This window comes from Periplaneta americana, chromosome 4 (genome assembly GCF_040183065.1).
Source record: "Periplaneta americana isolate PAMFEO1 chromosome 4, P.americana_PAMFEO1_priV1, whole genome shotgun sequence".
Taxonomy (NCBI): Eukaryota; Metazoa; Arthropoda; class Insecta; order Blattodea; family Blattidae; genus Periplaneta; species Periplaneta americana.
In genome coordinates this window covers 136,863,517-136,877,006 of record NC_091120.1, presented here as the reverse complement: position 1 = coordinate 136,877,006, position 13,490 = coordinate 136,863,517, and the positions used below count along the sequence as shown (strand labels likewise).

General features: G+C 35.2%; 1 protein-coding gene across 1 annotated transcript in view; it reads left to right on the top strand.

The window, feature by feature from the left end:
- Positions 1-13,490, top strand: part of LOC138698218 (glutathione-specific gamma-glutamylcyclotransferase 1-like) — a 72,503-nt gene that overhangs the window by 15,049 nt on the left and 43,964 nt on the right. The window contains exon 2 of the mRNA XM_069824009.1: positions 13,415-13,450. Coding sequence (XP_069680110.1) covers positions 13,415-13,450 — 36 coding nt within the window. The remainder of the gene's footprint in view (positions 1-13,414; positions 13,451-13,490) is intronic.

The window sequence follows — 13,490 nt, the reverse complement described above, 5'->3', positions numbered from 1 at the left end:
AACGTCGATAGATAACCTAATCAAAGAGCTGTTCCGACACTTATTGGTTATTCCATTTTTCTGGCCTTCCAAGGCCTTCTTAAAAAATTATAGGCCTACAATGCTATTTTTCTAGATTGCAATGTTACTTTCATTTGTAGGCCTATCTGCTGGCTAATTCATTTTCATCCCTAAGAGTTAAAATATTTAATTTTAGGAATGGCTACCTATCTAAAAAAAATAACATAATTGTGTAGGACTAATAAAAAATATGATCAAAAAAGTGCTTTCCATACTACATTCCTTAAACAGCATTCGAAAATTTCTCCCACTATCACTAAAAAAGATACTAGTGGAAACACTAGTAATGCCCCACTATGATTATTGTGATTTTCTATTGACTGACCTCAATGTCAATCGGTCGCGAAGATTAGAACGTGTTCATAATTCTTGTGTTCGCTTCGTCTGCGATGTCCGACGCGCTGACCACATTACCCCATCCTTCCAAACTCTAAACTGGCTACGACTTAACGAACGTAGAAATTTTCATTCCCTTGTTCTCCTTTTCCAAATCCTTCACACCTCTCCCTTCCCTCCCGTTTCGGTTACCTGTCATCATGTCATAATGTCTTCACACGCACGCGAAATAGCCACATACTAGCCATACAACACATAAGATATCATCGTATTCATCACCATACACAAGCTCGCTGTCGCGCTTGTAGAATACCGTATCCAGTTACATCAGAGACTGTCAGAATTTAGCAGGACTCAAAAACAAACTTATTAAGCATTTTCTTACTGTGTAGAGTAGGTTTAATTTTTACTTAATTAATAAAAAAAAGTATTCCTTCTTAACTTCTACAATGAACTGTTTACCCTTTATTAATCAGTTAATGTTTTAGTACTTTGATTTTCATTGTATTTGTAATTAATGTGATATTAATTGTAAATGTATTTTTAATATTATAGTTGTAATCCCCTGGTAGAGGGGAAGAGAAGGTCTGACGGCCTTATCTCTATCAGGTTAAATAAATTAATTAAATAAATAAATAAAATAAATAATAGTTTATAAGACATGAAGTTAAATCGTGAACACTCGCTAAATAGACTGCTCAGTGTAGTTTGAAGCGTGCCAAATAAACGTGGCACTACTTGGTGAAGCCCTGACTGTTATTGGCAAGAGTCCCCAAGGTTAGCACTGAGCCCTAACACGTGTTTGCATACGAATTGCAGTAGAGTGTACTCGAATCCCCCGTCCATTCAGCAGGAAATTGACTTCTTCATTGACAGTATATAAATGAGTTATCATTACAATAGCCTGTCTTTCACTTACATAACAAGGGCTCTGTAGCTGCTGCCGCTCTCGTACCACTTCTAAGTGAAAAGTATACGCTTCGTCGTGATCGCGTCATAACTCCGTGTAAACATTCATAATGACTGCTCACTTGATTAGCATTGCAGGTTTGCACAGCGGCAGTATGGTTCATTTGCAAGAGATGTTCCAGTATTCAGGGACCCACATGTTTCCATTAGATTACCGGCAATGTTTGTGAAACCATCACAATTTATAATATCATTATAAGTATAAGCCCCGTAACCGTTATCAATATTGCATTATGCCCACCCTTGACTAAAGGGTTGTTTCCGATCTCTGATAACGAATTTGAATGACGTCATGTGCGTCAGAAATCACACCGACAGCTGAACTGCGGCGAGAGGTGACAGACCAGTAGCCCAGATCACATATAGATTGCTCGTTCCTATGTTAAAATCGGTTGCACTTTGAATAGAACAACCGCCAGGATCGCCACCCGTCCGCCGTAAACGAACACGAGATGACAGTACAATCGCTAATGCAATTCAAATGGGAGTTATGACGAGACTCCTGATGTAACAACTAGATGGCAGCATAGTAAACCTGACAAAAGTTGTTACCGTCAAAGCCTACAACGCAGAGCAATCTGGGTATATATGATCTAGGTCAGTAGCGAGTGGTTTCATAATCAGAGTGCGCGGCGTATCACAGTCGCAATGCCCAAGAAAATCGAGCCTTTTTGGGAGGGGTACATAACAACCCTTTGCGATGCCAAATACAGTTAAGTGAAAATCATAGGTTTCGTTATTTCCAAGAAAGGCATCTTGTGTGTACCTAATAAGACTGGCAAAGCTCGAATGAGATTAATTCCAGAGTGGAAAAAGGAAGTAAATCCACCCCCCGTCACAAGTTGGCGTACCCCACGAGATGATACAAATTAATTCCATTCGAGCTTTACCAATCTTAAGTACACAGAAAATGTCTTTTTTGGAAATAACATAACCTCGTTTATTGCAGGCTTCTTTTATTTTCACTTAACTGTACTTGGCATCGGAAAGGGTTATGTACTCCTCCCAAAAAGACTCGAGTTTCTTGAGAATTTCTCCTGTGAGTCGCCGTGCACTCTATGAGATCACTAACTACTGTTCTGTCACCTCGCGCCACAGTTCAGCTGTCGTGTGACTCCTGAGACACATCATGTCATTCAAATTCGTTATCAGAGATCGGAAACAACTCTGTATACAATTACCTTCACCATCACTTCCATTACCACATCCAGACTATCACTATGGTCACTACAATATGCTTGTCACTGAATTCTTAGTTCCGACACTATACGGAAGTCTTTCAGCATACCAACTCGATTACTTTATTTCCACTGAAATATTTTCTTGTGCCATTATGATGATAATATATCCATGAATAAGAAACGACTTCTAATTTTATGATCAGAGGCCGTCACAATATTCAGAAATTTCTACAAAAATATATTATTTATTTTGGCAAAATATGAAAACATGAAATAGATATTTCAACGCCGAAATATATTCGTTGCTAAATCATTTTGAGTAGGTATATTTATGAATACTTACAAAATAAGCCTCTAGAGATTGATAATTCTGTCTAGACCTATATTAAATATCCTACCAAATAAAATACAATAAATGTGCATAAATAGTTTTTCGCTATTATGAAATTCTTACTGGAATGCAAAAACTAGGTACAGTAACTCAATATTCTACACCAAATAATATATAATATCTTACTTCGGCTGAACTCAACACTGACACAGGTTACAATATAACAGAAGTAACTTCTTATTTTCAGCAAAAAGATTACATTACACCTTCTGTCAGTTAATGTTTTTCCGTAAGATGAAAAACCTATGAAGTGCAATTGTTGAGCTATTTTTCAACACATTCCCCACCGGAATTGAGAAATTTGTCATGCCGTGGGATTAACTTTTGTATCCCTGTGTCGTAGAAGCCTTCTGCCTGGGATCGGAACCAGTGTGTGACAGCCGTCTACACCTCTCTGTCGATCCCACGGTATGACAAATGTCTCAGTTCCAGTGGGGAATATGTTGAAAAATAGCTCAACATTTGTATCTGTTCCAATAAATTTTTCGGACGAAATTGTGTTTTCTTTCTGTAAACGGTCCCAGGGAAACTTATTTTCTGGATGACCCTCTTAATTGCGCTGGAGTGGCCAAAATTTGTACTATCATTTGTTTTGACGTTATTAACATGGTGGAAGAAAAAAATTAACTTTTTTCTCTGCCCCCATGAGAATGTTTGCTTGTAAGCCCCAGTGGCGGACACTAATGAACAGTTTTCATCCTTAGATCTTTCTTCCTCCTTTAATTATCTTTCTTTCATCGCAGAATTGTCTGAGTGCAGTTTAACCTTCCGGCTCCCATGTTACACAATCACTGCATTTTGATAACGAGTAGATAGCTGAGCTTCGTCATTGCTTTCAAGCCTAAAGCAAAACATGCAATTAAGCCATGTTTACAGTCCGATTTTTAAAACACTCAGTACAAAGGATACTGCAAGACTCAAATATTTTCACAGGCAATAAACGGATGTGTAATCCGGGTTTATATCCCGTTATCTTCAGCCTCTTCTTTGTCCTGGTGGCACAGAGGTCTTTGCCTTCCCTTCTGAAGAATACGTCACGTTCGTTGGTGTTTGTCAGGATTAACATCTATGTTTATATTATAGATGACAAAGGTATTCCGCAAAAGTTGCAATTCTATGCATTTTTGCAACGTTTCTATAGAGCAACAGAAAATGGACAAACATTAGACACTCCAAAGGATGAGGAAAAGGAATAAGATAAAGATTGCACTACATTTTCATCTTGTTCGAGAATTTGCGTATGTTGTGAAGGGTTGAAGGTAGACAGATTTTACTGTAAATTGTACAGTGCGTCTAGAGATAGAGTGGACCGCGGTGATGGTCTTGGACTGGGCTAGAGTTGTCGCAGTTGCCTTACCTACTGCCAGATACTGTCCACTCTATGTCTAGACGCACTGTATTTACAAAATAAGCATACAAACAATAAAACAAACTACATTTTATATTGTTTTAATATTGTATTTACTTACAGTGTATTATATTATAATACACAGTAGAGAAAGCAACACCTGTCCTGTGACATTATGTGCCGTGGCTGTATCACCAATGGGTATGGAGAGGAAATGTAGGTTTTAGGCAGAGAAAAACTTATGTGTCGGTAGATTCGTATAATATTAACCATCATGAAACGAACTCTCTTTCTGACAATTTAATTTTTCCTCTCTTCGCAGCTCACATGCCAGGTCTCGCCTCTTCATCTATACATGTTAAAATACTCGTAGTTCATAAATTAAGTACGTTTAATTCGTGGATCCAAGATGATATAGCGTAAGATAAGTAAACATGTGAAGGTTTCCTTTTAGTTTTATTTCATGTCTCTTCTCAGTCTCAATAAAATATGCACAATCTTCTTAACTTCTTCCATTCACTAATCTCTAGTTTCAAAACGTTGTTATGTATCTGCATCTTTTACCTTGAAAGTTGTCCATATTCTTCGTTCAATTCAAGGATACTATTTGATGAATGCGTTTCGTCTTGTCTTTTTTTTTTTTTTTTTTGGTCAGGTGTAGCTGACCAGTTTCTAGGTCATACGAAATGGCTGTTACAACAAGTTTATCAACTGATTTTATTTCTTTATTTTAAGGCTGGAACTTCGGCCCAGCACAAGGACATTTAAATTTTATAACAGTAGATTGAAAATTTCGTCAAGTCATCCTTATAATCAGGTTTTAGTTTGTTGTGCGTATTTTGAGTGCAGACAGGTTGTCTGGGGATTTTGTTGATTTATTGTCTTGAACGTGCAGAATTCTATCTCATGCCAAGTCACCACTATCGAAGAGAGTGATCTAATTATATGAAGGTATCATCTTAGAAATGCGTTTGAATGTTGTGTACTCCAGTAGCATAGAAATAAAATTGTTGCATTCAGCTTAATTTCTCCTTAATAATCATAAACCTATCTAGGCTTAGGATTATTAAACCTGCCCCATTACATCACAATAAGAGCCTTGAACTCTGTTATAAGATTTATGCAAGTATATTGAATAATGAATTAAAAACAAATTCTAGGACGTTTTTAGATTAAGTCCAATGCTGATTTCGTAAGGATCCATCTTGTACATACAGCCTTTACACTTAAGTTATTATTAGAAAAGAAAAGGAAATTTATTCTATAAATCCATTTTCTCTTCATATATTATGACAAATCTTTTAATGAAAAGAAGATACTTCTCTTGTTCCATATTTTAAAAGAACATTACATGCCTAATCCGTTAATTACAGCAGTATTGAAAATGTATGATAATAATAGAATAAAACGTAAAATAGGTAGGCCTACTAAATTTGACAAATTTTGTGAACATTAACAGAGGTGTTTGACAAAGATACCTTCTTCTCCTACTTTACGTAACTTATGCATATATAAATAATATTACTGTATATTGAAATGGAAAGAATCAACCTAAAAGATTTAAACATTTCAAAAAACAAAGAAATTCGTACTATTTTGTTTGCAGATATAGTAGCAGAGTCGAGGATACATTACAAAGATCAATAGAGATGTGACAAACAATAACATAGAGCTATGGTTCTACCATGTCAAAATGAATGACTCTGCGAGGGGACTCAAGTAGGAGAAAAATTTTACAAATAATAAAATAATTGAGCAAATAAACACCTTTAAATAACCTTGGATATACTTTTTAATTCCAAAAAGAGAAAGTATAAACATAAAATTTCCCAAGTTTAACAAAAAATATTACTTGTGTGGTTCAGACCTGTTTTCGGACAGTTGACTAAACAACAACAGGTAGAAACAAAATAATGGCTTGTCAGGTAATACATCAGTCACGTATGTGGAAGTTTGTAATGTGTGTTCTGGATCGAACTGCAGTCCATTTGAGTGAAGAGCTATGACAGGACCTTTTCCTTAGAATTGGATCAATAAAAAAATGATTTAGAGGATATGAGCTATACCTGTAATACCGGTAACTACTTTCTTCAAAATGTTGAAATCGCTTCCTTGGTGAAACAGTTAACGTTCTCACAGAATGTCTCCGACAAAGGAAGTGATCATTATATAAAGGTCATTTCATTAAGATAAACTGGCAAAAAAGGACAGAGTCCCAATTATATTCTCGTACCTTCCGTTCATTTCCTTCGCTTTGCTCGTAAGAAGTAATTACCCATTTACGACTTTCTAGGCCGGTTTTTTAGGCTCTTGTCTCTGTGTTGACCTCTAAGAGATGAGTGGAAATGGAACCATTTTACTCTAACTCGTCTTATTACCTCACTAATTTAAAATGAGGAGCTTTTGTCTTTTCAAAGAAAGTTCCAAGTTCATCACTCAACAGAGAATGTAATGAATTTGACGCTTAGTACTTCAGGGACTTTTGAGATTCGTACTACCGGTAGGGCCTACATTGATTTAATCCGACACACGTACCAAATTTCAATGCTTATGGAATAATAAAATCAACACAAGACATTTGAAAATATAAGGCTGTTTTATGATTGACGGTATCCTAACCACTTACCAGAGCACAGTGTTTTCGAAAGTGCGTAACTGTGGTATTTTATTTATTTATTTATTTATTTATTCATTTATTTATTTATTTATTTATTTATTTATTTATTTATTTGTTCATTATTTATTTATTTATTTATTCATTATTCATTTATTTATTTATTATTTATTTATTTATTTATTTATTCATTCCCATTTATTCATTCATTCTCATTCAATCATTTACTTATACGTTCAGATCCTTGATAAACGTACGAAATGTCAAGTAAAATAGAATATGAGAAACGAATTAAATCTTCAAAATTGTGGTACCTCGTGTATAGACAATCTATTCTCAGACTTAGGTTCGTGGCTATGCTATAAATCAATTAGGCATACATGCTCTTGAAAACGATATTTTATCACAGATGGCTTTATGGTTTAAACTTAATGGTTTCTTGCTTAATCAAGAAAAAACTATCAACATAACTTTTAGCGTAAATTATCTAATAAATAAGGACAATAGACTCAACTATACAAAATTTCTAGAACTTTTTATAGACTCCAGTTTAACATGGGATAACCACATCGAATACATATGCACAAAGAGTTTTATACTTGTTAAAGAAATTAACGACTTGCGTTTCTCAAAATTATTTAAGATGTGCCTACTTTTCTTTGTCCTAATTTAATTTTCTGGGGAAATGGAACCAAAATTGGTAGTGTCTTGATTTTGCAAAAGAAATCCATTAGAATTTTATGTAAATCAAACTATCTGGAACATTGTCGGCCACTTTTCAGAGGGTTTGCCTGCTGATCCGGAGTTGCGTTCCAGCGTGGGTTCGATTCCCGCTTGGGATAACTACTTGGTTTGGTTTTTTCGAGGTTTTCTCCAAACGTGAGGCGAATGTCACGTCATATATGGCGAATCCTCGGCCTCGTCTCACCAAATACTATCTTGCTATCATCAATTCCATCAACGCTAAAGAAACCAGTAGTTGATACAGCTTCGTTAAATAACTTAATGAAAAAGTTATTTTTCACCATAAGGAAATTGTAAAATTGTGGTAGGAAAAATGAGAGAACCCCGAAAAATGTGCTCAAACACCACCTTTGTCCATTGCAAACCTCGCTTGGACTCGAAACCCGGGTCTCTGATGCTTTATTCTCTCGGATAACTCTTCGACATAAATAGAAACAAGTCATGTCCAAATAGTTTGATAAATATTTTACAACCTACGTGTATCATTGGTTTTGAATGTTCAATTTCCCTGTCAGAATATTTTAATATTTGATAGACTACCTGGAAGTTGCTTTCCTGAGTGCTTACGTTTTTAGTAAAAAGACTTGTAAAGGTACATTTAAAGAAAAGAAGTAAAACTACATTTCAAAAATAGAAACTATGAAGAATTGATATCAAGAACTTGTAGGGCCTACCTTATACCTTGTTTTCTGGACTTGCAATTAAAGATTTAAAAGAAATTTAATGATGTATGCGTCGTAGGATCTTGGCCCTGGGCCAGGAATACCTGACACGTACACTTTGTACAACTAGCAATTAAAAGATTGACGTAATTATAGGTTTATTTTGTATGCAATTCGGTATATTTGACGTAAGTGACAAATTTTCTGTGTACAGATGTCTTGATCGTCCTAATGGTTGCCTCTGGACACAAGATTCAATCTATGCCGTGAGTGGAAAAAGTCATAGATGCTGCTTCCATCTGATGACGAAGTAAAGTCGTTGGCCCCGTATAGGCCTACACTGCTCTCCGGCTGGACTTCGGGTTTTCAGAGGAATGGTTATAATAGACTTCGAATTTTTAGGCTCTAAAATTAGATTTTAGGTGGCTAAAATAGGCTCAATAAAATTATGAAATAAATGGTCTCTGAAAAATAAAACTAGGCTCTAAAAACCATAACTAAAATGACCTTTCATCTCATCTTACTAAAAATTAATTATAATACTCTTATATATCTTATATCTACCATTATTAAGTCAGTATTAAGAGTCTTATTAAAATGTTGTACTTCGGAAATTTCCTTAATATGTATTTCTCTAATTCTCTTTAAAGGGGGTGTATTAAAAATGAATGGATATGGTACGCGATAATGATGAAAAACGAAGAATTATTTTATTCCCTAAATTTACATTAATATATTATATATATGTTTATATTTTATATTTTATTCATTTGAACAACCTTCATTCTCACTTTTCCAAATCTTAGAAAGACAATTTACAAGTTTTGTTATCTGTTAGCACAAGTTTGTAGGCGGCGGCCGTGTATAGCTCAGTCAGTAGAGCAATTGGCTACGGACTGGAAGGTCCGGGGTTCGATTCCGGAATGGTGACGATATTTTATCGTTAACAAATTCCAGAACGGCCCCTAAGTTCACTTAGCCTCCTAACAAATTGAGTACCGGGTCTTTTCCGGGGGTAAAAGGCAGTCCGAGCGTGGTGCCGATCACACCATCTCCACCGAGGTCAAGAAAACATGGGCCTCTACCTTCATGTCCCTCAAGTTTGTGGGCAGAAAACGAACTCTTAGCATCTACTGATGTCGCGAGAACATACTTCAATTTTGGAATTGTTTATTCTGGGATCGTACGTAAGAAAGTTGTTCACATGCAAACCTATATGTTTTGTGTCTAAGATGGTACATTTCTCCTCGATTGTACTGGTTGTTTCCAACTTAAGTTAACAGCACTATAAACCATGCTTGTAAATTTCATTCCCTTCATTTTGCTCCAAATGTATTTCGAACATATACGTGACCATAATGCGATATTGTTGCTCTTTTCCGTGAGTCCATTTATTAACTTTTTTAATCTCACCTGCAGACCGAAAAATTTCATTTGGAGGATTTTTTTTCCTACGGAAAATGTCAGTTAGTAAGACTTGTGGTATATCCGAACCCGTAATATAAGTCATTGACTGTGTGAGACGCAATACTCTTGTTTGATCATAAATCGAGGCTATCATGCCAAAAGGGCGTATTAACAAAACTGCAACTTTACATTAGAGCCATTTAAATATAGAATAATTTTTCTATCTTTGTCTATATAACAAGGTAGGCTACTTCCTTTGATTCTTCCTCGTATCCATTGTAATTATTCTCAAACGTTTAAAATATTTCAATAACACTAGTACTAGTACGTTTGTTCATACGCTCTTCTGATATAATACCCTTGATATGTGAAATCTATATGCTTAGGCCTACTATCAGTTTACACTGCAAGGTCTTTAACACAGTTGTTCTGTTAATTAATTTATTATTTGTAGTTATATAGTTGAATTCAAGAGAAGTAATTTTCATAATACTAATATAATAATATAATAATAATAATAATAATAATAATAATAATAATAATAATAATAATAATAATAATGTCAGATGCTACTTTCTAAAATAAATTTTCATGTAACAGTTAAATATTGTCTATATCCTATAAAGTTATTTGGTGATTCGGGTCTTTTCTGCTCCAAGCTGTTAGGCCCGAAATATTGTGGGCACGTGATAGGCCTACTCGGTTCACGTTGTCGTTAAAAATAAACAGTGGAAATTAAAATCTCTAAATAGAATACTAAGAGAAGTGACGTAGTTTTCTATTCCTACAGTAGTTCTCAGTAGTGGACTCGCCACCCTGGGTTTCTATCGATGGAGTAGTCAACGACCTTGGCATCGTTACCCGCGTGCGTTATAAAGGACGAGTGTGTCCCGAGCCAAGCACGTGTTCAGAGGAGCGGTAGCAAATAAAATCGCGAATTTATAGCAGAAAATTACGATTTGGCAAGTGTTGGCGTGGCCAAGATTTCACTCGCTACGTGAAGGCGCTTTTGCTTTCAACACAAACTTGTTTTGAAGACGGAACACTGAACTAAGCTGGGATTTCAAAGTGTACAGCACTTCACATGCAAATAGCACTCTGAAATAATCTACTTTCGCAATACTAACATTCTAATTCATAATAAAATTGTAACAGAGTACTCTGATATACCAAAAAGGAGGGGAAAAAAAGGAATTTACGAAAGAGTTTACAAGCTGAAATTAATAATAATAATAATAATAATAATAATAATAATAATAATAATAATAATAATATTAGTAATATTAATAATGATAATAATAATTTTTGCCAACAATTCAAACTAAAAATTCTTTACGGTACTATAAAATATTTCTTTCGATCGTCATTTGTTTCCTGCATAGATAACCTTCACTGAAAATGGCAGCTCCGTTCAAACGTTTTGGTGAAGCTAGCATTAGTAAAACATAATTTTAGTAAGTCAATTAATACCTATTTTATTGTATTAGAGTACTATATTTCTTCTAATCTTTATACTTTCTTCTATTTTTATCACCTCCCTACCATTTGCTCCTTTGTTTGCTAACATTTCGAACTGCAAATTCTTTACGGTACTATAAAACATGCTTTACGGTCGTCATTTGTTTTCCGCATAGATAGTTAACTGAAAATGGCGGCTCCGTTGAAACGTTGTGGTAAAGCTAACATTAGTGAACTAGAATTGTAGTAAGTCAATTAGTATGTATTTGTATTAGAGTACTTTATTTCTTCTATCTTTATATACTTTCTTCTAATCGTGTAATAGTCAATTAAATCCCACTCGACTTTTGATTTTCCCTAGATAAATCAAAACCTCTAGTGAGATTACTGTTGATAATCCCACGCGAACGTTTCTCATCCAATGAACGAGCTCTTTGACGTGGGATTCACAAATGAGAATCGAATTGCACTGATAGTTAAAAGTATGCTGCTCAAAATTAAAATGTGATAGCACAATCTAGTATATACAGTCACGAAGCTCAATATGTAATAATTAATATGCATAGTTGCTGACCACTAGGATCGCTACTATCGGCTCATTACAGACAATGCGAAATAGTATCTGCACAGTCTATTGTTCCTAGCAACCTCAACAACTCAAGCTTCGTGACTGTATATACTAGACTGGTGATAACCTTCCTCCCTACGTTCATTTGTTTTATTTGTATCTTCTCTGCTTTGATGTATCAGCAATCAAGCAATTACATGAGACTCGCAGTCTCAACATGCAAGAATAATTAATTACAATAATTTCACAATTAATTATTATAAGTAAAAATGTTTACAATGAAATTAAACATGTTGAAAATTATAGATAAACAATGATAAAAGAGTTCAAAATAAAGTGTTGTTATAACCTCAAATGTTCAGTTGTTTTTATTCCAAGCAGCCTTTCATTCTTATCATCTCTGCTTCGATTCGACTGTTTTTCTGGATCATATTTATAAATACAGTCACGAAGCTTGAATTGTGAGGGTACTAGGAACAGTAGACTGTGCCGGTACTATTTCGCATTGTCTGTGATGAGGCGATAGTAGCAATCCTACTGGTTAGCAACTATCTCTGAATGCATATTCCCTACGTATTGAGCTTCGTGATTGTATACATTAGACTGTATTATAACCTCGAATGCTTTGTTGTTCAGAATTACAGTTGTTCGCACTGGGATTACCTTGTCGAAGACAATAAAATTCGTGTTAATAGTTATCCTCAGGTAATTTAATTTCGCTTGTTAAACTCATGTTTTCTGTCATTAGATAATGATTTCTCGACCTCCGATTTCGAAATAATTATCATGATTACAAACATTCGTTAAGTTCAATTAAATTACCGAAAAACTATCAGCACTCGTATTATATAAGATAGTAACTTACACTATATTGTTTTGTTTTTTTTCTCGCTGTTTTTATACTCGATTTAACATCTTTGGTCATATCGCGAGTTAATCTTTGGTTGAAATCCGAAGGCCTGTGTGCTATTGTTGAGACTGGTTCTATTGTTGTGAACTAGAAGGCGACCGATATATATATATATATATATATATATAACTGATTTGTTATGAATATGATATCGGTGATGAATGAGGCCGGTGATTTTCAGGGATGTTGTGGCCCGAATTTCCTGACATTTGCCTTACGGTTGAGGAAAAACCCAGAAAAACCTCAACCAGGAAATTCAACCCAACCGGGAATTGAACCCGGGCCCTCTGCGTAAGAGACCAGCATGCTGACCCCTACACCACTGAGGTGGTCTGTTGTTTTGTTATGTCCCACTAGAAATGTCAATAATAATAATAATAATAATAATAATAATAATAATAATAATAATAATAATAATAGACCTAGATGATATTGTTTAATGGTGGTGGTGGTACGCAAGATTATGGCGGAAGTTATTGCTGTTGAAGATTTTATCGTTCGCACCTCATTTCCATACTACTCCACCTTGGAGAGAATCTCGCTGTGATGTATTGCGGCAAACGCTTCTGCTCGCGGTTTTCGCGACACGCTGTACATAAATTTAGCGTCGCGCCACATGGCGAATGCGTGATCGCGGCGGAATCTCCGTTTATTTACACAGCCGAGTTAAAAAGCCAGCCAAAGTCCCCGCGCTACAATCCTAGTAATAAGAAAATCTTTCTTGCTTGATAACTTATCTTTGTTTTTTTCTGCTTTATTTTTACAGCCTGGTCGCGTGGCAACACTGGTTGAAGACAAAGAAGTAAGTAACTTGAATGTTTGTTCTAGTTGTAAATTTTTGA